General features: G+C 34.7%; 2 protein-coding genes across 3 annotated transcripts in view; both read left to right on the top strand.

The window, feature by feature from the left end:
- The window catches only part of LOC128996387 (phospholipid phosphatase 2-like), a 74,571-nt gene extending 53,879 nt beyond the window's left edge, over nt 1–20,692 (top strand). Inside the window, exons 1-6 of one of the 2 annotated variants that reach the window (XM_054421689.1) lie at nt 8,046–8,123; nt 9,099–9,256; nt 10,289–10,503; nt 11,940–12,060; nt 13,563–13,736; nt 16,434–20,692. In XM_054421689.1, the coding sequence (XP_054277664.1) occupies nt 8,096–8,123; nt 9,099–9,256; nt 10,289–10,503; nt 11,940–12,060; nt 13,563–13,736; nt 16,434–16,637 (900 nt within the window). In that variant the 5' untranslated portion in view covers nt 8,046–8,095 and the 3' untranslated portion in view covers nt 16,638–20,692. Of the gene's footprint in view, nt 1–8,045; nt 8,124–9,098; nt 9,257–10,288; nt 10,504–11,939; nt 12,061–13,562; nt 13,737–16,433 lie in introns of those variants that run through there. The other variant, XM_054421688.1, reaches the window with a different exon arrangement.
- A 2,195-nt stretch (nt 20,693–22,887) lies between these two features.
- Nucleotides 22,888–23,628, top strand: LOC128996476 (NADH dehydrogenase [ubiquinone] 1 beta subcomplex subunit 8, mitochondrial). The gene has a single exon (XM_054421832.1). The coding sequence runs from the start codon at nt 23,030–23,032 to the stop codon at nt 23,546–23,548; it is 519 nt and encodes a 172-aa protein (XP_054277807.1). The 5' UTR covers nt 22,888–23,029; the 3' UTR covers nt 23,549–23,628.
- Nucleotides 23,629–26,089: the final 2,461 nt, after the last annotated feature.

The following is a 26,089-nucleotide window of genomic DNA, read 5'->3' as shown; positions in this document are numbered from 1 at the left end:
AAAACAAACACCCCGATACTGTCTCCCGAGCAGTACGAATCAAAAGCTCCAATAATTGTAATAGATTGTTCAAAACAAAACGAATCTGTAAAGTCATCAAGTGTGGATATAAAAATAGAAATGGAGTTTGAAGAGAACGTTCCTGATGCAACATCTGCATATTGTTTAATTTTGCATGATAAAATTGTAACGTACACACCATTGACGGGATTAGTCAAAACAGTGTTGTAAATGAGTTTCACCACAACCACCAGTCGGCTATAAAAGGAGGAGCTTCGCACACCACCAATCAGTCTTTGCTCGTTCGTTGAATGGGTAACATCCTACACTACATCATGAGTAAAATGAGTTCTCCATCAGTCGTTCAAAAGGATGCAGAGGAAGCAGCATTATTGGATCAAGAAAACCATCAAGAAATCGTCAATGAAATAGAAGAATTTTTAAAGTTTCGAAAACAAGAAGACAAAGAAAACAAGGAGGACAAAGAAGAAAAAACTAAAAAAAATGGCACTAAGAGGAAGCGGAAAGATGAAGATACAATCCCAATTAATATTTTGAAAGAAGTTTTCCTACGCATTTACTATCCTATCTCACTATGTTTGGGTAAAAGTGTAACAGCTGGACTAATGAAATCATCGGAATATACACCTACAGTAATCTTGCAGCATGGTACAAAAATGGTTATATTTTCTGAAACGGCATGGGAATCTTTTCTAAAACATTTAAATCTAATTGAATGTTACTTAAATACTAATGTTTGCGGAAGGAAAACTAATATTCGACTTTTGGATTCTGACAATGAAATTGACATAGTAAAGAATCGTGGAACACTACAAGTACGATTTAGAGATTTAACTCAACATGAAAGTAAAATTTTACTCTCACGTGAAGAATTCTACATTTTAATGCATGCAACGTCTCCTATCTCTAGATATATGAAACAACTTGTATTCTCAAGTTCAATCATCAAGGAGTATTTAATTGATACACTAGAAAAACAACCGGAAAGCACCATATTATACGGACACGTGGATACATCTATTTTTAATAGATTGCCTCATGAAGTTGGTATGTGGAGACAGTTAAGGAACTTCGAATCAATTGATGAAGAAGCGATAGAAGCTGTTGAAGAATATGAAACTATAAACCAAGAAGAACCAGCAACCCAAGAAGTGTAATTAAAGAAAAACAGTATAAAAGAGTGACCAAGGCGCGGTGTGAATTCAGTTGAACACTATACGTGGTGGTGTGTAGATAGGGTTAAACATTATGGATATAAAACCCTGTGTAATAGAATTTCAAGCATTTCGTGATAACAAAGATGAATTTGTGATAAAAGAATTAGTGATTTTAGATTTGATTACACATGTCGTATACCCGTTTATATTTGAAGCTCCATTTTCAGTAAACCAATTGAATGACAAAGCAAGAAGAACAAACAAATGGATAACTAAACATTTTCACCATATTCAGTGGAACGAAGGATTGATAAGCTATAAGCACTTGAACAATATCATGTATCATTTTTCTAACAAGTTTTCCCATATTTATACAAGAGGATCGGAAAAAAGACAATGGATACAACAATACACATATCACGATGTTTTCGACATAAGAATGGACAAGGATCATCAAATTAATTATGGACCTATTTGTACTTTAACAGATCACTCTTATCGCACAGTAACACAATGTGCACTACAAAACGCATACCGATTAGCTAATTTTCTAGTTCTTCACTATTGGGACAAAAATAAATTCAAACAGCAACAGTGGAAGTATTACGAAGGAAATAGCAGTGGAGGGGGGAACGTGTGCTATAAATACAGTGGACAGTCTCAGGATCCTCATCAGTATTACTCCAGACATCGCAGAGGCAACATCTCACAGGGTAGTCCTAATCAAGAAAATGGCTTCACAACAGTTTCTCCAGTCTTTGGTGGATCAGTTCAACACCCAGTCCAAATCCAGCATTCTAAGTACTAAGAAATGTCACGAATTGAAGGAACACAAACACTACATCGTTCACGAGCTGAAGAAGACAGAAACTTCACATGGAGACGCAATTTTAGCATCACTGAGCGAGGCACCGTTTTCACCAGGTGATGAACCGAAATTTCAAGTTTATCTTCCAAGACGATTTGTGCAGCAACTACAAAACGAAGACCTGCGAGGTATTCAACCAGGATCCCTCTATTTGGTATCACACGGAGTTTGCGGAAACAATTCCACTGAACTATCTCTACACATCACCCATCAATGTTAGTTTTAAGTTTTTTTTCTGTAAATAACCATCTATGTACATATGTTTGTTAAATGTTTTTGTCATTAAAAAAATAAATAAAAAAATTAAAAGAGGAAACAACATATCAGCATATCATTAATTCTATATGCTGATATGTTGTTTCTTTTTTTAAAATTCAAACAAATGACCTTGAACTTTTTACTATAAATAACAGGTCTTACACGCAGTTGCTCTCAGTCTTGTTTAAACAATTCACCGAGCATCATGTCACAGCGTAAATACAATTTACCTTTTGTTTACAAATCCAAATACGATTTGGATAACTATTGTTGTAATTTAAAATGTTTTAGAAAGCCTGAAAGTAAAGTTGATGGAAAAGTTTGTAAAAAATGCGAGTCTGTTGGCTATTGCAAATGTAGGTGTAAAACATATCAAGACAAGCATCAAAATTACATACACGATCTAACACAAATGGTTAACCTACTATGGAAAAATGTAGACTAACTTGTGGCAGATGCATGAGAGCTGCTGACTCTTGCACTATAAATAGCAGCTCACAACACATTGCTTTTCATTCTTGTTTTAGAATTCAGTCGAGCAACATGTCACAGTGTAATTCCAATTCATCTTTTGATCCCAAATCGGAATACGATTTAAAATACTATTGTTGTAATCTAAAGTGTTTCAAAACACCTGAATGTCAAGTAGATGGAATGGCTTGTAAAAAATGTGAATCGTTCTCCTATTGTCAATGTAATTGTAAAACGTATCAAGAAACACGGAAACATCACTCACAAGACAAGGGACGTAGAATCAAAATACATTTAAAACGGATGGAGTGATACCCTCATGATGCTCTCCCCCACCTCTACTACTTTCCCCCACCCCTACTGCTTTAGCTCCGCCCACTTCGTCAGGGACCTGCACTTCTTTACACGCAACAGTCACTTCGCATCCAGCTCTTCACCAGTCAACTCAACCTTTCTCGTTTACTTTGCACAAGATGGCCAACCTACAACAACAACAACAACAACAACAACAGTGGACAAGTGATATTGAAGACTCTGACCTACACCAAGCATGCATCGAAGCAGAAGAGCAGGAGCGAAAACGAAAGGAAAAAAAACTACTTCAACTGCTAGAGGAGGAGAAAGAGATTCGACGCAAATTTGATCGTGTTTGGTGCGCTCAGCCTCGAGACAACATCGAATGGGCCGAGCACAATGCAGACATGGCAAGATGGAAAGAGCTCCATAATACAATAGAGGAGTTGAAGAAGTAAACATCCAAGTACAACAAGCGTCGCCGAACTACACAAAACGGCCTTTATAAAGGCCACCAATAAACTCATTCGTTTTACACTTTAGCAGACGCTCACTCTAGATACGTACGTTCGCACATGTTTTCCTTATTTATTGTAATAGTATGTAAGTTATTGTCATTCCTCATGTTTTATACAAATAAACAATAAACAAAACAAGGAAGCTATCCTACACTACAACTGTAGGCTAGCTTCCTTTTTTTAAAACACAAACAAATGACCTTGAACATCATATGATCATCCTTCGTGACGTCACCTCAAATCCGCTATAACTACGCCATTTCCGCCCCTATCTTCAAAACAGCTGATGGCGGAGAAACCCTAATAATGGTCTACTGTAGGGAAAGACCTGCAAGACGTGGAAGAGTGTCCAGGAATTCAACAGACTTCAGAAATGCAAAAGAGAACGTCATGTAGGGCCTAACTGTGAAAGAAATCCAGAAGCTGTTTTACAACCTGTCTTTAGAAGAACGCTGGAAAATGAGTTGAGTGTTGTTTCTCACAATCTAGGTCCTCCTAAAGCACTTGCATGCATTGTGGCGCTTTTCACTTCGCAGAGGAGGCCACAAATGGACATTTCAACGCATGTTGCCATAATGGACATGCCACAACCACAATTAAAGGACGAACTAAATGAACTGTTTTTACACGATTCAAACTTCATAAACAACATGAGGCTAATAATAATAATAATAATAATAAGGCTTTACAACAGTGCAATGGCTTTTGCGTCGCTTTCCGCTACACAAAAAGAGATTCCGGGAAATGGGCCTTACTGTCTTAAAATTCAGGGACAAATTCATAGATATATTTCTGACTTACTACTGCGAAATGGGGAGTTTCCTTCATAATAATTAATAATAATTTTAACATTTGGTTCTCAAAATGAAAACTATAACAGAATTCGTAGGATTACAAAAAATCTTCAATTTTAAAGTAGAAAAGATGTGCAATGTTTGGCTGTATGATTTCAGCTCTGATTCGTCGTTCTCCGGACTCAGGCCAAACCGTGTGCACGTTTCCATTTGTTAATAGGCCTATGTTGTGTTATTGATTTAGTCATTATTTTACATTTGTATTTCATTGACACATCAGAAGCAACTAATATACGACTCCAACGGAAGGTAAACCAAGATATAAAACAAGAAACACTGTTAATTTTAAGTAACATAAAACTGATAACTTTAAAAACATATTTCGAATATTTGTCTTTTTATATATGTTTTTTATTGTAGTCTAAATTAGGGGCTACGGCCCCTACAGGCCACTAGTTTATTATACAGGGTGAATTTTAAATGAGTTCCCCCCCTACTTTTTTCTACATTTCTTAAGATATCATCTCCGGACCACGTCGGATCATTGTTGAGTAGTAAGTACTTCATTTTGACTGGGTTTACATTTTTGGCCGCCATCTTGGATCCGCCATATTGGATACAAAGTTTTTTTTTCAAATGTAAAGGTAGGGTTGTGACCCATTATTTCAAACAAGAATTTTACGCTGATTACAATGCCGCAATTAGTTTTTAAAAATCTTGATCCGTTCTAAAGTTATGAGGAGTTTTTATAACTTTATTTTTAGCCCATTTTAACATTGTGCATTAACAAAATAAGCCCATAATCTCAAAATAGTGTTAGATAAAGATAAGTATACACCACCATTAATTGTCGACATATTTTCACTTGGTTATGACGGATGTAAATTTTCCAGCCGCCATCTTGGATCCGCCATTTTGAAATGTGATCAATTAATTTAAATATGAAGGTGGTGTTGTGACCCATCATTTTGAACTACTTTTTTATACTGGACTCAATGCCGCAATCCGTTTTTGGTTATCAAGCTTTCTTGATGAAATATTAAAATACTCTTATTTAAAATTTCAATATTTCAAAATCCAAAGATGAAAATGAAAAACGGATTGCGGCATTGAGTTCAGCATAAAAAAGTAGCTCAAAATGATGGGTCACAACACCACCTTCATATTTAAATTAATTGATCACATTTCAAAATGGCGGATCCAAGATGGCGGCTGAAAAAACTACATCCGTCACAACCAAGTGAAAGTATGTCAACAATGAATGGTGTTGTATAATTATCTTTATCTAGCACTATTTTGAGATTATGGTCTTAGTTTGTAAATGCACAATGTTAAAATGCGCTAAAAATAAAGTTATAAAAAGTCCTCATAACTTTAGAACGGATCAAGATTTTTAAAAACTAATTGCGGCATTGTAATCAGCGTAAAATTCTTGTTTGAAATAATGGGTCACAACCCTACCTTTACTTTTGAAAAAAAAACTTTGTATCCAATATGGCGGATCCAAGATGGCGGCCAAAAATGTACACCCAGTCAAAATGAAATACTTACTACTCAACAATGATCTGACGTGGTCCGGAGATGATATCTTAAGAAATGTAGAAAAAAGTAGGGGGGGAACTCATTTAAAATTCACCCTGTATAATACTATTAGCGTGTCTTAAATTCCCTTTAGGCAGTATCCTATCATGAATAAACATATATTACCTATTCCTTTGTATTCATTAATACAACTATACCTATTACAAAAAATGCTAGGTGGGGTGTCAAATTGTTTTCCTTTGTGTGAGTTGTTCAAGTTTAATTCTACTTAAATCACTTTAGCTTATCTAGACACAGGCCTTCAGTTTGAATAATTATACTATTTAAAGAGATCATTTTGATGGAATAAATAAATCAACAGCGTTACACGTATAGGGATGGCCGAGAGATTAAGCACTTGGGGGAGCCGTAGATAAATAATTACTTCATTGTAAATAGCATTTACTCTGTTGATATGAGTTATTGGCTCATGTAAAATGCATGACCGGCGTCAAACGGTTCGGAACTATAAACTGGTTCAGAGATTGTAAGCATTGACTTTGAATGGTGCAAGCAATAGTCTTCTCGTTCTTTTATAATATCTGAAGCATCAATACAATCAAACATGGACGAACTAGCGAGTATGTTTGGTATATAAATGAATACTTTCCTCATAGAGTTATCATTAGAACGAAATAATATTTAAAAACAATTTTAGACAATTCCTACGACATTTACGTTCAATTTGGGAGCATTTTGTTATTTAATTCATTTGCCTTTTTATTAACCGAACAAGGACAAAGTTATAAATGTTTATTTTAAATACCTTTTAAATTAAAAAAAATGTCCCCGCCACAGCAAACCTACAGACTAAGCGAATTTCTATTTGCCTTATTGGATTTACACTAAAATGTCTCCTTAAAAATATCACATTTAGTCCCCATTTAATAGTATTAGTTTAACAAGTACTGCTCTAGGTTTGCTGCAACAGGGAAGCTATAAAAGTGTTTTTTTTTGTAAAATTTTAATATTTTAGTATGAAATAAATGTATTTTCCAAATGTGATCAAAATATGCTCATAAACCAGCAGCAAACAACAACAGTAGGCTATTTTTATTCTCATTAAGAATAACATGGGAATTCTAGATTTATTTTTTTTTTTATTGTCTCCGTAACCTTTTGGCGCATAAAGCTTCAATTTACTAAATTATTTGTTTTTTAAAAAGCTCTACAGAATGGTTTGGAAAGGGATTGCAAAAATTTATGTTTTTAGGGTCAAAAATTAGGAAAAACCTATTTTTACCCTATAAAACCCCCCACACACCCATAAAATATATATGAATTGGAACGGTTGGTGTTTTTGGCCTCTAGGGACCGAAAACGAAAAAGAAAACCGGTCCCGGGTAAACCACCACAAGGTAGTATGTTTTATCGATGACTATATATTAAGATAACAGTGTTTAAATTCTTGATATCCAAATTATGAGTCTTGATATCCAATTTATTAAATTCTATGGGAGCTGCGCCGTGAAGCCACTTGATGTTGAGTTTTACGACTCTTCCTTTTTACAATATCGACACTTCCGCTATGATTTTGTAGCCTTTATTAAAACCAATTGGTTCCATTACGCAGGTAGGGGGCACCAATGCGTCAAGGGCAGTCAAGGGCAAGGTCACTCATATCAGATTACATTATATTACACACTGTCCCTAACATGGTTAGTTTAGTGGACCTTTAAACAAATCCTTTTAGGTTTTCGGGTTTATTTTGCAATAGAAGAATATATACAAAGAATCTGTAAAAAAAAATAAGTGTATGAAATTAATAATACTCAAGCTCGACCATCGTCGTACTATGGTAATACATTAGATCTCCATCAATAATATTAGTTAATATCATACATAAACGTATATATTTAGTTGGCTAAGAAAAGAAGTAAAAGTAGGCTTGGTTGCCTAACATGATCTGATCAGCTGACTTTCACACTGGATGTCGTCTGTATTGATAACAGGTGTTTCTGGTTTCTGTCTGTTTCAGGCCAGCAGCCAGCTTCAAGTTCTTGTTTGTTTAGTTTATTTAGAGATTGAGATTACATTTAATAGTGGTAGAGGTTAAGGTCATCTATGCCATAAAATTGTTTGTTTAGGTTATTTAAATTAACTGTTAATAAAAGCTTTTCCTTTACTTTTAAAATGAGACGACGACACCGAAATATTATTTGTAAGTTTCGTTTACTGTGATTATTAAGTTAAGCTTTCTTTGAAATCTACTTATTTTTAACTTATGTACTTTCAATGAAACTAATAGACATAGGCCTAATTTGATAAGAATTATGAACTGAGGTTTCTTGAGTTACCAGTGTTTCATTTAAAATAATTTACATATATTGTGTAAAAATTATTCTATAACCGAAAAGTCTAGCTGGGCTCTACAGTATTTGTTTACTAGGTAGGTTAGGTTTACTTAACCTAACTAACCGAATGGAATAGGTTAATACCATTAGATTTCAAAGAAAGGTTGGTACTTACGTATTATACGGAGGCCACTTATTTTACAGCGCGCTGCGGCGGTTAGGTTAGGTTGGGTTATCATAAGTTTTTATGACTCATCTCGTATAGTTTGATTCATAACGAAACTAGGAAAGTTCTACAAACATATTTATGATAACCCAACTTAACCCAACCGCCGCAGAGCGCTGTAAAATAAGTGGCCTCCGTATAATACGTAAGTACCGAAAGGTTATTCGATAGGGCTATATTGGTTATTTCATTTGGTTAGTTAGGTTAGGTTTTAACGTAACCAACCAAACTTGATATATGTATGAAATGAAATAATCAATATATCGATCGATATATTCATTCGACTGAGTGTAGGACGTAAACTAAAGTGCAGCCATAAGATATTTAGCAGAATTGTAAAATAAAATGCAGTACTGTCAAATTAATAAGGCTAACCACCAAACCTAGGCCTAACTTACCAGTACCTAATATAGGCTAGCCTAACTTATACAGAATAACAGGAATTACTTAGGAGTGGACAGTATTTAGACTATCTAGGGATTGAATACTGTAAGCTTTGATTTTACATTCTTAGGCTTAGTCGGTACCGGTACTGCACTGTACTGCACTGGATATAAATGCCTTCTTATTAATGCTTGGAATAAGATATGCTGACCAATGATTATTTTTGTTTCAGTGTTAACGTTTCTAATATTAATGGAATACGGGATACTTCCTGAGATCCAGAGTATTGGATTTTATTGTGGTGATCCGAAGATTTCTCATAAATACACCGGCGATACTGTGACGCTGAAGATGCTTCTGTCTTCCACTCTTCTTCTACCATTGTTCGCTGTAAGTCTTTCACCAGTAACTTCTAAATATGTATAGACCTTATCCTAAATCAAAAGAGGGAGCTCTCTTAGCAAGATTAGTGCACTTTAGTTTACCCATGAATATTAAAGACCTCAAGAGCAGCCTTCTAAAATAATGAGTTTAGTGTCCGGACAAGCATTTTTTTTTAATATTTGTAGGCCTAGACCTATAAATCTATCTGTTTTAAGTTATTTAAATAAATTATGGTATTGACTGTAAAAGTTAACTTTATTTAATAACTCCAAGCAGGCCTATTTGAAAAGTAAAAACGCCTATAGGTAGCTTACAATAACTGCTATTGACATTTTGTACATATCTTAGTGTAGACCTCTACTGTAAACTTGGACTCCCAAGCTGCAGTAGGCTACATGTCAGGCACAGTTAAAAGCCATTTTACCGAGTAATACTTGTATACATACATAAGTGAAGGGTTTGTAATAATTTTGTTTTATTAACGTCCGGTTTACTAATCTTGACTGCACGGAAGTCAAAATCCAGATCATTAAGTGAAAAGACTATCAAAACATATAGTTACCAAACTAGTAAGATTTACCTTAGTGCCTTCTCGAGGTTTGTGAGGACAGTTGACATAACTTGCCTACTGCATGGCAATAAACTTTAGCTGTTACTAATAACATCAAAGCGTCGATCATCATTCATTAGGACTTTTCCTGCATTTTGAACGTAGAATTGACTGTAGGTTTTATGGAACTACAAGCTTCTTAGCTGAGTGGAAATAGTGCTAGCCTAGTTTTTGGTTGCCGGTTTGGTTCTGAGTAAAGTCAAAATCTTAATAACCAAGCTGTCCAGTAGTTCAAAAAAGGATGATTGGAATTTTAATAAATTATCCTAGTTTTAACAGCCAGCTGATCTTACTAACAAAATACTATTACACAATTTGCTTCTCAGTCACCATTATATTCTTAAGTATTCAGTTATTCCTAATTTTTTTATGTTAACTTATGGAAAAAAATTAGTTCTAACAATTACAAAACATTGTTTCACTTGCAGATGTGTGGAGTTGAGTACACTTGCTACTCAGTGCGTAGAGTCGGCGCAACTAGGTGGTCTTGGTTCTACCAATCAATGGCTTGGTACCGGGAGTACCTGTCCGGCCTACTCATTGTCTTCTTCCTCACTTGCGTTGGAAAAGTATTAGTCGGAGAGCCAAGGCCTCATTTTCTAGACACCTGCAAACCGTTCCAGGCCTTCAACTGTACCTCTGGGTATGACAGTTTTGTTCAATTACTTCAGCTTTTATTTAAAATATATTGTGGATTGTCTTTGGTCCTAACTGACTTAAGGGTACTGAAGGTACAGTAGACATCCCGTCTATAGTGTCCAGCTGTAGCTCTTAGACCCTTTTAACTCCAATCAAAATGTTACAACCCTAATTGCTGTAAAAGTGATTTTCCCATAACACAGTTACTCCTACTGCTTAGGCCTACTCATGATAAGAGTTGTTGACAAGCTAATGGGAGAAAGTTTGTCTGAGATTGCTGACTGTTCATTTTACTAGAACATTGTTGAATGCACCACTTACAGAATGCTCTACAGTCTAAAATTCATTTTTCTGTCTGCGTTTGTGAATGAGATAGTCTTAGAGTCATTATCCTATCAGTTTAACTTGTTTAAAAAGTTGACATATTCTACGTAAATCAGTAATATCCATCAGCACAGTTTAGGTGGCTCAATTTTAACTATTCCACGTCCATTTCGTTCTACGTCCTGCAACTACGGCAACACCATTGAGCGTAACTTGCAGTCTCCGCAACATCGGTAATTGTCTCCAGCGATTGGGACAACATATGTGAGCGTAACTTGCTATCCCGGGCGACTTCGGTAATCGTCTCCAGCAACACCTGTTATCGGAGACAGTGGTGATCCTCTACCGCGATTACGGAAACATCCATGATCAGCCTTTCGGTTAACCGATGGCGCTCGGCGTTATCGTCCCAGACAGAAAAAAAAATTTGGTCGGACACTAGGTCGGATATCCGGAGGAGTCGGTTATTTCAGAGGTCGGACATGAGAGGTTCTACTTTAGTTATAATCGTATGATTTTTACTCTTATCAAGTTTAAGATAGTTCACTGTGACTTATGAGAGAAATACAGAAAGTAATTATGAAGTTAGCAATAAGACTTATACTTATTCAGTGTACTACAAAAAGTTGCATGTAGGGTGTGTTGACAGTGGTTAACATCTCAGACTCAGAAGAGGGATGTGATTGACCCGTATCATTACCAAAAATATTCGTGGGGTTTCTGTTTTCCCCTACAATTTGTGATTCTTCCATACAAAGTGCCACTAGCTTACTTACTTTCCGTTACTTCATGCTATAGTTTTGGCTTGGTGAAGAAAACTCTTTTAATTACCTAAAAATCATTTAGGGCTAATAGTTTTTCTAACTTCTCACAAGTAGGCCTACTGTACGTTTGTTTAATTTTTTTTTCCAATTTGACCAAACTTGAAGAACTAAGTATAAAATTTACCTTGGCAACTGATGATGAAAATCATGGAATATATATTCAAATTCAAATTCAAATTCATTTATTTTCTCAAAATTATCCATTCATAGACTGGATATGAATTATATATCCATTCATAGACCTAAACTATTTAAGGTGTAAACAGGTTATAAACGTTTGATCCTTTTCCAGCTATATCTCAAGCTACACATGCACCAACCTTGAAGTGAGCCACATCAAACTGAGGGATGCAAGCAAATCATTCCCCTCGGGTCATGCGTCTTTGTCTGTCTACTCATTCATGTTTTGTGCTGTAAGTAAACTTCATGTGAAATTCAAAAGCTCTGTTGAGAATTTGTGAACTTGTTTTCAACATATGATTCAAATTATTTAGACCTAGGTTTATATGAAAACTCCTATCAACCACATTAGTTGAACTGAAACCATGGATAACCGAAACTACTATGGTGTTCCATAAATTATATACAGCAGCGAAGCAAGCTAAATAAAGTTGTAGACTAACGCCCATTTAGACTCACTTTACCTAAAATGGAATGATTAGTCTTGTCATAATATCTAAATCGCTTCTTCCCTATAGGGAAATTTGCTAAAACACAGTGAAAGAAAATGTACATTCTCGTCTTAAGTATTAATTGCGCTCTGAGATCAGTTGGCTGAAGCAGTAGGTCCATAATCCCATGTTGATTACGGTTGCCAGTTGACAGATGTCTATGCAGAAAAGTACACATTTACTTAATGGGACCAGCAGCAAATGATCATAAGTTTCCAAGACAATGATTGAATCGTAGGAAACTTTCTTGCTGATTGGTGTATTTAAGACTCATAGTGCTGATCGTAGTTTTTGAAGGTCTTAGTATGTCCCCCTACTAGTTTGGCAATTTCTCTCACGTTTTCTTGTCCAAACAATCTTCTGTTTTTATGTCCCGTCAACTGGCGATGGACTTTAATTGCAGTTGACAACTAATACTACAGAAACCTATTCACAGAACATGACTACGTTGGAGTGTCAATTTTCTTTCTCAACATTTAAAATATTATGATGAGCCTAATGATGCCAGATAACTGGGAACGAGCTATAACTGCATAAAGTAAAGAACACATCGTTAGTCTCAGCTTTGTTCTAGCTCCATTGGCTGTGATGGGAGCTCGGTGGGGACCTTAACTTATGAACCCATGTAAACTGATATCAAAATCATAATCAATTGAAAAATTAGCCAGGCCATGGGAACCATTTGCTGTGCCGTGGGTAGTTAATTTGGCTTGACCAACTGAATGTAATGGAGAAGACAACAATAAGGATATCTTACTGTGGTAGAGATGCAGTTTAGAAAACAAAGCAAATTTTGCTTATTTTTAGATAGGCTACAGATTTTGTATTTATAAATATTTAATAAAAAGTATAATTACTACCTGTATCTGCTGAGGTGATTCAGTTTGATCCTTGTACAAGTATTTATTATGTTTATTGTTACTGTAGTTGTAACAGAGAATGTATATTTCATATTGTGTCGCAACATAACATCCGATGCCTGTATCGTTCAATAAGGCCAGAAAATAGTTTTCTGATTGGTTGATTTTTATCCTCACTGTTAAACCTTTATTACTTCACTCCCTACACTACAAATGTTGATACATTCATTGGCCCCATTATTTTTTTAATGAAATTTTATAGTTGTTTACAAAACATAGGCATAGAACTGAGGCATAACCTAATCACATAAAACAGATTATTTACTGTTACATACAAATTCCCTTTATATTCTCCTATTATGGATGGTATCTGGTCTGTTTCAGTGGTATCTACAACAGAGGCTAGTAGGTGTCAGTTCCCTAGTAGTCGCCTGGTTACAGGTCATGTTCCTCACCTGGGCGTTGGTATGTTCCATCACCAGGATCACGGACCGCCGTCACCATTGGTGGGACGCTCTGGCAGGCGCAGTGCTTGGAGGCTGTCTCGGAGTGTACACGGTCAGTAGTCTACCTTTTTGAGTTTTAGTCGGAAATTGGGGCCAAATTTAATTAAATTTATCAGATTAGTTAAGAATTTTAAATTGAAAATTGTTGCCAATCTAAAACGTTGTGTATAATAAACGTATTGTAAATTCTTTAGAGTGTTTTTTCTCTTTGGGCAATATCTATATATTTAATACGCTAGGCATATTTTTGTCATAATTGTTTAAGAGCGGTGGTGCTACTGATCACCATGTCCAAGGTGTCGTTAGAAAGGTCTTAACGTGTAGTTTTGCCATCAAACCAAAAAACTTGGAAATTTCATCAGGGCTCTGTCCCAGTGGCCTTCAAAGTTCCTATGTTATTCTTATGGAGAAAATGTTTGTTTACATTTGAACAGATGAATACTTTGAAATTGACACTAATATTTGAAACAGCTGGTTATACTAAAATTGGAAGATTAGTTGAAAAGATTGATGTTTCACTGTTTTAAACCAGTTTTTATTTGCACAAAATCAAAACATAACCAAAAAATGTTCGACATAAAGGAGACTATAAGACGTCCAATAGGAGGAGGTCGGCGAACTTTAACTGGTAGACGCTTACGACATATAAATAATAGGCTACTATTGTCGTTGATAGCCGAATACAGCAAGCACCCTTCCGTGTTGGGTTTAAGTGTGCTCTCCAACAGCCGCCTGAAGATTTCACATTCAATTTAGGACTGTTGGATAATCACTGCATAAGATGTTGATTATGGAAGACAAGGAGGCGGGTAGGACTTCATCGGAAACAGAAGAGAGGAGATATTAGATGAGTGGAAAATGTGTTTGGAAGCAGAGTTTTTAATGTTAACATTTTAAAGGCAAATGTTTGGATATACCTAACATCAGAAAGAGACTGGGACAAGATTGGGAGATGGGCCATTACGAAACGTAGTCTGTCGCAGGACATGGAAAATTTCAAGGCAAATTTGTGGAGATTTCACCTGGTGGAAGAGGACGTATGTAGATGTGGAGAAATAAAAACCACGAGTCACGTATTTATAAATTGTTCACTTCAGGAGATAAATAGGAGGGTCTAACAGGAGTAGGTCTTGGATAAGAGAGGTCTAGAGATGAGAAAATAAAACATGATGAGTGATAAGGATACGATTGAGACGTTTAGAAAAGTAGCTAGGGAAATAGGAAAAACCAGGGATAAATATAGGCTTTTAAATTAAAAAAAGAAACAAACAAAAACTAAGAAAGAAAAGGAATGAAAACTAGAGCGAATCTCAATGATCCCTATCCCTCAGGGCGGTATGGGGAAGGGAGTCGTGCTGTTAGGCTTTTGGACACATAATGTGTCTGGACGAGGATTGAAAGTTGCTGAAGCCTAAAAAGGAAGAAGATTTTCACGGGTAATTGGCCTGGCAAATAAGTCCCAGACTTAAGCCAGGGGTGGTGGCGGGAACAAGGAGTTTGCTACAAACATTTACTGACTTGATTGAAATGAAATATTCACTATTTGAATTTGGGTTGGCGTAAATATTACAATGGAAAAAAGCGAGAGAGCCTGGATAATTTGATATACTAAAAACTAAAAAGAAAACCGAATTAACACTGTGTTGCATTTCTTAGTAATCATTAAAAGAGCTTATTTGCAAACTATGGAAACATAGTAAATTCATAGAACACAATCAAGGAGAACAATTTAGAATTTATAATCGTTATTATGGACAACCTAATGCGGCTATGAGTAAGGCTATTAGTAGAAAACACTATTTACAAGAAATATGGATTATATCAAACTGTTATGATCCTGGCTAATGAAACAACTGATCTTAGTCAGTAACAAAGCTACACAGTTCATCTCACACCATTCTACACTCATCCTTCACTCATATTTGGGTTAAAATACGCACCTAAGTGACGTCCCCATCTCAATGATTGATTGATTAATTATTGATTGTTATGTACATCCTGAGTATTTCCATAATCTATGATTTGGATCTTTTAAAGTCATCAGAAATTATGACTGTTATTCGTTTTAAAATAACGCCTGTAATACTTAGTAATTCCTCGAATTCGAGCAACAGGTACACTAGTTTTATATGTGTTCAACCATTATACAGTACCTGTATTAGCTTACATAGCATAGTGGCTTCATTATATTCCTAGTCCAATGGATTCAGAATTGTACAGTTTATAGGAGAATACTAAATTGTTTGAAGTGGTTTTAAGGCTTTTGGTCCTCAATAATTCTATATTGTCATGATATCACTCAGTGGCGTAAGTACATTGAGCTGCGCCCCCCTGCACTATATGTGAATGGCGCCCCCCATAGACATCATATTCCTCTCCCGCGGTCACGGAAACAACTTAACATAATGAACGAGGCCTATTGAACAAGTAAAGAACATTTCGATCTTACACCGCTAGGCACTTGTCGAATACACAATTTCAAATACAGACTTGTTCGCCTTCTCAGTGACTGTCCAGTTGTCACAACGTAATTGTCCTTGCGCTGCTCATTGTTGTATTCAAGTCGCAAATGTGTGGAGCAATTGAAAATCCCACTAGTTTTTAGGTGCCGTTGTTAATCCGCTGGCCAAAACTGAATACCTTTAGAAACTTATGCTCAAGTATTTGATACAGAAACAATGTAATGAATAAAAATTTTGTCCAGGACACGTACATTCAGTTTGATAATGATTCTCTATTTTTCACACAGGTTTTGCACTTCTGTTGCAATTTCCAAGTTGGAAGCTACAGGAATCTAAACGCCACAGTAACTACAAAGACTCCAGAGAAAGGTGGCAACACACTGTTCAAGCCGAATGCTTCCGGCAGACGACTTTTGACCACACCCTCCGATGCTTCTCAGGGTCTTGCAGACGTCACTTGTCCAGCCTACAGACATACTGGACCGAGCTGAATATCTCTAGAGGGTTGAACTTTCTAACCTAACCTACGTATTGCCTCAAGCTTTGTTATTGAGGTTACGTTAATGTGGTTACTCAAGTTCTACATAGTCAATATCACATAATACAAAAGAAAGTATAACATGTTATGAAAGTATGTTATGAAAGTATGTTATGAAGTATGTTTATGACATACTTTTCATAGGCTGCCATGACTTGGAAAAATAGTACATTTTACGACTGGTTATAAAGTGACTCTTTTCAACACTAACTTAAATTTAACAACCGATACGAAGCTGGGATCGAGAATACAAGCGAAGGTTAAGAAGACTAGTTTGGTCCTGTGTTAAACTTTGTTTGCTATAGATATAAGAACTACTTAAGCCCCACTACATACGCGTATATTGAAAACAGTCGCTTTATTACAGTTTACATTTCTCAAGTTTTCACAAGATTACACAATCGGATTCTAAATCCTAAATGTTGTTTAAAACTTGAAACCAATCACCATGGGAAATGGCTCCAATAATTTCTTAGTCTCACCATCACCACCAATGAACTGAATTTCAAACAAAGCATCGCCATATTAGAGTTTAGATGACGGTAGGATCATGCATACTTTAAAATTAATTGTCAACCCTTAAATCTTGAAAAAACTTTCACATAAGTTGCAAATATTCAGGTTTATTTTTGTTTTATTTTATTTAAATTCAAGATCAAAAGTAAAATTTAGTTAGAGGTTAATAATAATCTAGGAAAGTAGTATCATTGACTATTGGAAAGGTAGTATGATTAAGTTGAAAAAAAGTTAACTAGCCTATTCTTTCTTTAATTTATTTAGATTTGTAATAGCTTTATAGTCTGTTAATGTGTTCTAGAGTATTAAGTGTCAAATATGTATATAATTTACCTATACACAAAACTATTGCCGTTTTGAAATTCTGACTAACATTTTCATTGGGGTGTTCTACTTTTGTTACACAATACTAGAACAAATGCAATAATTACAAATAAATTTCTTCTCATTATAATTTTAATGGGACTCTTGGTAGATTAGTAACAAAAGCAATGGTTTTTTTGTGTATATAAATATATTTGTAAACAAGTTAATTTTATATGAGGTGTGTTTTTTAAGTAAGTGCTGTAAAAAAAACTTAGACTTTATACCTCGTATGTGAATTCTTATACCTATACATGGCTTTATCTTTGTAAATATTTTGTTGTGAAAAAGTTTATAATATGTAGTAGGACTACTAACTGGAGTTGTTTATTTATTTTCAGCATTTGAGAAATGCTAAATATGTAGGTATACATTTTGTTTATGTAATTTGTATTTTAATGACTAGAGCACAATGAGTTAAAACTCTACGTACTATATAATGTATTTTTTTATTTAAATGAGATAGATTGTTTGAATGGACATGAATGAATTTAAGAAATGAGTATTTTAGAGCTGTAAATCGTTTAGGTAGTAATAGTAGAAAAGTTTCAAAAAAATAGCCCATGATCCACCTTTTGACAATGGGGTTTCCTCAGCATTTTTGAAAGTTTGACATTTAAAGGAAATAAGCTACAAAATACAAAACAAATCAGATAACATTCCATACTCTCATTAGATAAACCTTTTATTTAGTTTCTTACAACATCCTTAGCATAATTGTATAGTTGGATATATTGATAAAATTGACCTGTGTAATGATGTTTAAACATCTGCTTAAATGAATGGTATCATTTAATGATAGCTTTGTATAATAATTATATTTGTGAAATGTTTCTATGTTTATCATGTTTGGTTTATTATATTCAGTATTATTGTGTTACGCCATTATACTTTGGTGGACAGAAGAAAAATAATTAAGTTCAAAACAGTCTAATATAAAAATAGTGCTTTAATCGTGCTGTGAGTAAATGAGCAATTTAAGATTGCTACTAGAAAATCAGGTTTAGGCCTTAAGTTAGTTGGTAACTTTTCCTTTTAGGGAAGTCAATACATAGACTAAAAAAATAAGTAGAGGACAAACTAGTTTAGATAACGATGTATTCAAATTTGTTTGTTATAATGATTTTTTTAATTCATTAATCAGCGGTGTGGCATTATTTAAATAAAACTTAAAAATAATCAATTGTGAAAATAATAATTTATAGTGATTTATTTAGAAACAATACAATGAAATCTGTGTTTGTATCAAAGCTGTCAAATTATTTTAGTTTAATGTATAAGGTATGATCATGAATGAGTTCACAGAATATGTTATTTCGGGTGTTGCAGAATATTTTTCTTGAGGATTTGTGAATATCAAGTATCTATCCAAAAACCTTAAAAACACACAAGATGCAAACATTTTTTTCTACCTGTTAATTTGGTTTTTGACCACTGTCAACTTTTCATTTAGCTTGTTGACTCCATTTCATTTGTAGTGTTATAAGCCTCCCCTAAAATCTAACTTTTTTGTTTTTCAAATTTTGAATTGTCTATTTGATATGCCTTTCCTTCAGATTGCAGTAATTCTTAATCAAAGTGGGTAAAATTTCAAAAAGTGCCTTTCTATGCGCAAAATTAATCCTGTGTAGGAATGTGGAAAATTCTTTCATACTGTTATAATTTAGTGTAATGAATATCTTTTTTCTATTGTAAAGTAACATTTAATTGTCTTGTTATTTATTTTTAGAGTTTAAGATATTAAACTTAATGCAAGTTATCTATTTAAAGTTCAAAGAAACTCCATATGGATTTAAAGTTAACATTTTTGTTTGGGTATTTTGTTGTAAAATGTTATTGATTTCGTTCTATATTGTTAATCAGTGCTCGATTTGCGGAAGAATGCGGTTAATATTTAATAACGGCGTCGGGAGTTCCGGTACCTCTCTTTTGGGAAGATAAAAATATTGACATAAATAGGTACAAATCACATTATAAATAAGTCACAGTTCGGGCACCTCATTTTTTTTTATCGAACACTGCTGTTAATTGATTGTTGTAGTTTCAAATATCATAAAACAGTTAAAACTCCCGTTGTGAATTTGCCTTTATTTTGTGAAAAATTATACTGTTACAGTATTCTCGAGCTGTAGTACAGGATTGTTATAGAGACCAGATACAGTATAACCATTGTTATTGTTGGTAGCCTACTATTCAAAACAAACTCTGACAAATATGTTGTATATGAAAGGTAAATTACATTGGTTTTGCACTTTTTTGACTAATTAAAGTGTTTTTTTTCATTTATAAATTATAAATACAATACTATAAATATTGTAAAAAGTAAATAGTTTTTAAAACACTTCCAATACCTACGTGGCTTTCACATTGTTTAAATATATAGTAACTCATTTCGAGTGCCCAATATCAGCTAAATATTTTTGTAAATTTAATAGTGAGCATATAAACTGTACCAGTACCAGATTATATTTGAGATTATTTTAGATTACTGTATTCTTAAAAACGACCGTTACATGAGTAATACTTTTAATACAGTAACCAACAATTTTCAAACCTTTTTCTAAATCGTTGGAGAGAGAGCAAAATGTCCTCTCTTGTTTTTTCCAAATTATACCATGATCCAAAAGAATGACACACATGGTTTGAAAAAAATCCAGAGAATCCTGTTCACCCCCACTCAGCATTGCCTAAATAAAACAACCTAACCAAGAATACACAGAGATTCTAAAATTTGCATGACAGCTTAAACCCCCCCCCCTCCTCTTCTACCGTTATTAATGCTAATTGCAATGTTAGAGGGAGCAAGCTGGTATAATGGTAGAGCATTAAAAATGGGCTTCAGTTCCTGAGGTCCCAGGTCCAAATCATGTGAATTACCAATGCCTGTTAGCTGTGTGATAGCGAGATCCAGTCTGAGTAAAGTTTAAAACAGTCTCAGGATTGATGTATTTGAACATTGCGTTCTAGCCTGGGAACCATTGTTGGATACTTGTTTACATAAGTATAGTTCTTAATTTTGAGTTAAATAAGATTTGTGTTTTACATTATATTATAAATGCTCTTGTTGTATATGTAAATAGTGATCTCAATATTGACCGCACTGTACAAATTATATATATATCGAAAATCGAAAATACAATGTATTGCTTATTGATGTGTATTTCTTACCCGGTAAATTAAGTTTTTCTGTATAGGTATAAGTCTATTTAAACGTACATTGTTGTCCAAACAAAAATCTATAATTATAAAAGAGGATGTTTGTATATATATTTGGCAGTGATAAACTCGGACACCGCTGAACCGATTGCCATGAAACTTTGTACATACGTGTAGAATTTTATGGAATAGGTTTATACACCATCAATTTCGTGATCCGTCCAATTAATTGGCTCCGCCCCAGTGGCTCTGGAGTTTCCCATGTTAACCTTATGAGAAATGGAATTAATGAATCTTAACAGCTGTTTCAATTAAACAAGTTGGTTCTGTTCTATGATGTTCAAAAGCATTAAAGTTACAAGGATTACCAACAGGGTGCAGCACTATTATTTCTTTTACATTTATGACAACAGCTAATTTGCAACTAAAATGGAGGCAACCTGGAGGCGAATTAGCGTAGTGAACGAGCTAACCTGAAGGCAAGTGAGCGTAGCGAACGAGCTCCAACCTAAAGGTGAGTGAGCGTAGCGAACGAACTTCAACCAGGACGTGATTGAGCCATGCGAACGAGATCATCTTAAAAATTAAGAAGTTAAACGGGGCAAAGCCCGCGGGTTACAGCTAGTATATTATAAAGGGAATTAAAGAATTTAGTCATCAGCTGTTTCAACTAAAAAGTTGGTTCTATGATATGGAAAAGCATTAAAAAGTTATAAGATTATAAGACAGCTGTTTCAATTAAACAAGTTGGTTCTGTTCTATGATGTTCAAAAGCATTAAAGTTACAAGGATTACCAACAGGGTGCAGCACTACATTTTTTTGCATTTATGAAAACAGCTAATTTGAACTAAGCAGCAACAAAAAACTGTGATTCGCAATGAGAACTGTCAAAGTAGGATTGTTTACAGTTATGTTTTTCATTTCATGAATAATTTGTGATATTTTGCGAATTGTTGATAATTTTTTTTCTCTATTGTTTAGGTGTAGTAGAACATTATGGCTATGGTAGATGTGTAATACTATAGAATACTGTAAATTTAAAAAAGCAAATTTTATCAAACTGTGTTATGCAAACGCAAAGCTTGAGTATAACTGCAATAAGCATTTTATACTTATATTCCAACAGGGAACCCCGTACGAAGGACGGGTACTCTGCTAGTATCCTATAATATTAAAACGAAGGGTTACATTATGTGCATATCTTTCATTTGCATGAAAATAAAAACGGGATCTTGGGCACGAGTATTTTACCAGGAACAGCTGTTTTCTAGGAGTTATTTGTCAGAATGTAAACAAATGGACGGTGCTGCCACCTAGCAAAAGTCCATAGTACTAACATTTAAAGTTTCCAGATGCATAGCGCTAGTAGTCTCGTTTACAAAATAGTTTAGTAAACATCTGTGTCTGAAAGTATGCAAACCAACTGCTGTGCTTATGTTTTATCTATGGCTTAATATAAGAAGGTTTTAACTGACTACGACAAGATCCCCGTGCGTAGAACGGGCACAAAGCTAGTATATTTATAAATTTAAATCAATAAAGTGCGAATTAATGAGCTGATTTCACCTGTCTGCTGTTATCCATAGGGACGTTGTCGGTCTGTCACTAAACATTAAACAATACCACTTGCGATGCGACGTTGCCAATTCTACCAGGCCGCGGCCAGTAGTTAAAGGTGGCTGTGGTTTTATCACAGTCACAGAACTCCTAGCTGTGATGATTGAGAATTGAGCAGAGCAAGTGAAGCTCTTATACACTCCTGCTTTTGTTTGACAAAATACTCCTCCTAAATGGCTGATGCGATCAGCACGAAATTTACTCAATTAAACTACAAGAAGTGACCAACTACGGCCACTACGGGAAGGATTAACTTCCATCATTAACTCCAAACATTCCAAATTTATTGTAAACAGTGAATTTGTGGATATATTTCTCAAAATTATATAGGATTCATGTGCTTGCTCCCCTCAGTATTGCAGACAACAACTTCGTTGTACACCAAGTGATAATGCGTCTCATATAGTATGCTAACAGTTTAGGTTCTAACCACTGGTTTTGACGTTCAACTAACAAAGCTTTTTCATCTCTGCGTTTGTTGGATTCTCTATGGACTTGTTTGTGAGTTGTCTGCTCCTAGTGCTCCTGCTGTCTGCTGATTTTTTCTCTTATTGTGTCAAGTACAACTAAGTAAGTTAAATTCTTCTCTGGCTGGGTGAAAGAATAATGTCACTGTGTGAAGGTTGAACATACATAGTAAGATTTTAAGTTAAAAGTTTATTAGTAAGCACCCTATCAAAAATTCTTAAACGATGAATGTTATAAAGGGAAGCATTTTAAAAAGTAAGTTGCCCAATGTTTTGTTTGCCTACTCTAGAAGAGGGATCGCTGCATGGAACAAAGATTTCATGCCAGGGCCATACCCGAAGACTCCTGAGGAAAAAGCTGCAGCAGCCAAGAAATATGGACTTCTTCCTGAGGAATATTATGCAGACCCTGAAGGTAAAGGAGACTACCCTGTTTTGCCAAATATTTCTGGTGCAACAAAGTCCGATGTTTACAACTGGGACCATCCACATTTGAAGAAGGATTTTAATGAGACTATGCACCTAGATGCCAATATTATCTCTGAAGATCGACTCGATTGTAACCTTGATGAGAAGTCACAAATTCCAAATAGAGTACAATTTGCAATGTATATTGGTATCCTGCTATTTTTCTTTGTCCCAATTTATCTGTGTGACAAGTACGACATTAAAGTGCATCTACCACATGCAAAAAGGCAATTCCCATCTGATGGACCACACTACAAGTACCCTTCAAACCACTAAGACTCAGACAAGTAATCAATGATGTAATGTAATGAAATGTGTTATAGCTAATTAGCAATAAAATCTCATGTCACATGAAATGGAAGTTTTCCTCAAGCCAGGCTTATTATTGGTAAGATCAGTTTTTAACTTTGATTTTCTTTTCCTTTAAGGCTGCAGGCTCATAAATGTCCCGCAGAACAATCGAATGACTAGGCCTAGGCTAAGTATACCGGTATCGATATATAGATAGATTATTCGATATATCGATTATTTAATTCGGTTAGTTAGGTTAACCTAACCTAACTAGGTAACCAAACTTGACTGAATGAAATAATCAATATATATATATATATATATATTCATTCGATTGTTCTGTGGGACAGTTATACTTACTGTACTTAACTGCCCCAGAAAGGGGTAGGCCCTAAAGTTCTGCAGAGAACCTTCAACATATTATTGGATGAAATATTTATTTATTTACAGACGGAAAACTCCATTTCCATATAGGCTAAGTTACATACAATGATGGCAAGACGTTACATTCAGACTTACATAATACATGTCATATGAAGACGACCTGACTAATAAACCCTAATATTAGTTCGATATATAGATAGGCCTACAGCTAGATAGTAGCCTACTTATTGTATTTAGTTTTAACGCTATATAGGTGAATATCGATTAAATTACATGTTTATGAAGAAGGCTTTATTCACGCCGTGATGTGGCGGCCTGGTTACGTTCGTTTTGTTCAGTTTGGCTTAGGCTAACTTAAGTTAGTTTAATTTTTGATCTTAAAAAACGAGGCAAGATTTAAGTAGCCTATAAAAACAAAAGTTGATATTTTTTGGAATTACCTAAACTTAAACTTGTAAAACAAAACAATTTATGGGCCTACAGTCGTCAATTTGTATTCGTAGGCCTATTCTTGTGTTCACGATTCTCATAAACTAAACTGACCTAGCAGCTCACTGTGAAAGAGTGGACAGAAAATCAACCTTTAGCTTACATTCTATAGTGAAGCGAGCCTATTCAAAATTCATATTTTATTGATTAAAATATTTTATTTTTACCTAATATTTATAACAAATTAATATTTCATCAGATTAAGCAAATAATTTAGGCCCTAATCTGATAGTAGGCCTAACTTACATTGTTTGTAGGTTCTCTGCAGAAGTCCTATTGGTAATAAAAAGAAACCTTACATTTTTAAATTACGTATCACTCTAAATTTAAGTACTACAAAATTTTAAAAAAATACGCCGCCGCAGAAAACCTGTCGACTAAGCAAATTTTCATTTAAATCCCTGAATCGATTTTCAATTATGTTTAATCTATTTAAATAACATTAGGTATAACGAGTACATTTGAGCCATGCGAACGAGATCATCTTGAAAATTAAGAAGTTAAACGGGGCAAAGCCCGGGGGTTACAGCTAGTAATATTATAAATCTGAAAGTTTGTGTGTTTGTTTGTGTGTTGCTCAATCACGCATAAACTACTGGACGGATTGGGCTGAAATTTGGCATGATGATAGCTCACATTCCCTATTAACATTTAGGCATATTCTTATCTCAAAAATCCTTTCGGGCTCTGCCTCAGTGGGTCAGTAGTTCCCCATGTTAACCTTATGAGTATTCATATTTAAAGGGAATTAAAGAATTCAGTCAGCTGTTTCTTTCAACTTCACAAGTTGGTTATATAATATGCAATAGCATTAAAAAGTTGTAAGGTTTCCCAACAGGGTGCAGCACTATTATTATTTTATTTGTGCATATATGACAACAGCTAATTTGAATTAAGCAGCAACAAAAAGCTGTGATACACAATGAGAACTGTCAAAGTAAGATTGTTCACAGTTCGGTGGGGCACACGGAAGATTTCTCAGGTGCCGTTTGACGTCACTAACTGCTGACGCCACTAACTGCTGCATCTGAAGAAACAGACAATTTTATAATTTTTCTATTATTAAATTAAACTGTCATAACCTAACCAAACGTGCTGATAATGGACAAATTGAATGAAGATTTACTAATCTAAAAAAAAAATAGGTTAGTTTTGTTCATAAAATAAAATTATAAATGCCTAAAATTCAATTTTATAATTATAAAATTAAACTGTCATAACCTAACCAAACCAACCAAACTTGCTGATATGAAAAAAATTTTTGACAAAAAGTTAGTGCTACCATTGGGATTTGAACCCGGTGGTACATTTGGATTATCAACCGGCCACGCTATCCACTACACCACCGAGGCCGATGACTCAAACCCGCATTATTGCGGTATTGGTGTTCCCTCAAAGTGACGTCAGCAGTTAGTGACGTCAAACGGCACCTAAGAAATCTTCCGTGTGCCGTTTTGGCTTACAGTTAGGTTTGAGTTTTTAATGTAATGAATAATTTGTGATATTGTGCGAATGTTTGTTAATTTATTTTTTTCTTCTATTGTTTAGGTGCAATGGTAGAACATTATCTCAATGGTAGATGTGTTATACTATATCATACCGTAAATATATGAACCAAATTTTATCAAACTGTGTCCTCCCCCCATTGCAAAC

Source organism: Macrosteles quadrilineatus, unplaced genomic scaffold, assembly GCF_028750875.1.
Source record: "Macrosteles quadrilineatus isolate MER2022 unplaced genomic scaffold, UCM_ALF_1.0 Scaffold_6__1_contigs__length_79288215, whole genome shotgun sequence".
NCBI lineage: Eukaryota > Metazoa > Arthropoda > Insecta > Hemiptera > Cicadellidae > Macrosteles > Macrosteles quadrilineatus.
The sequence above is the reverse complement of the archived record's forward strand: the minus strand, read 5'-3'. Positions and strand labels throughout refer to the sequence as shown.

Bases quoted from the DNA above. Each gene is read 5' to 3' on its own strand.
- LOC128996476 (XM_054421832.1), top strand. From the start codon at position 23,030: ATGAATGTTATAAAGGGAAGCATTTTAAAAAGTAAGTTGCCCAATGTT.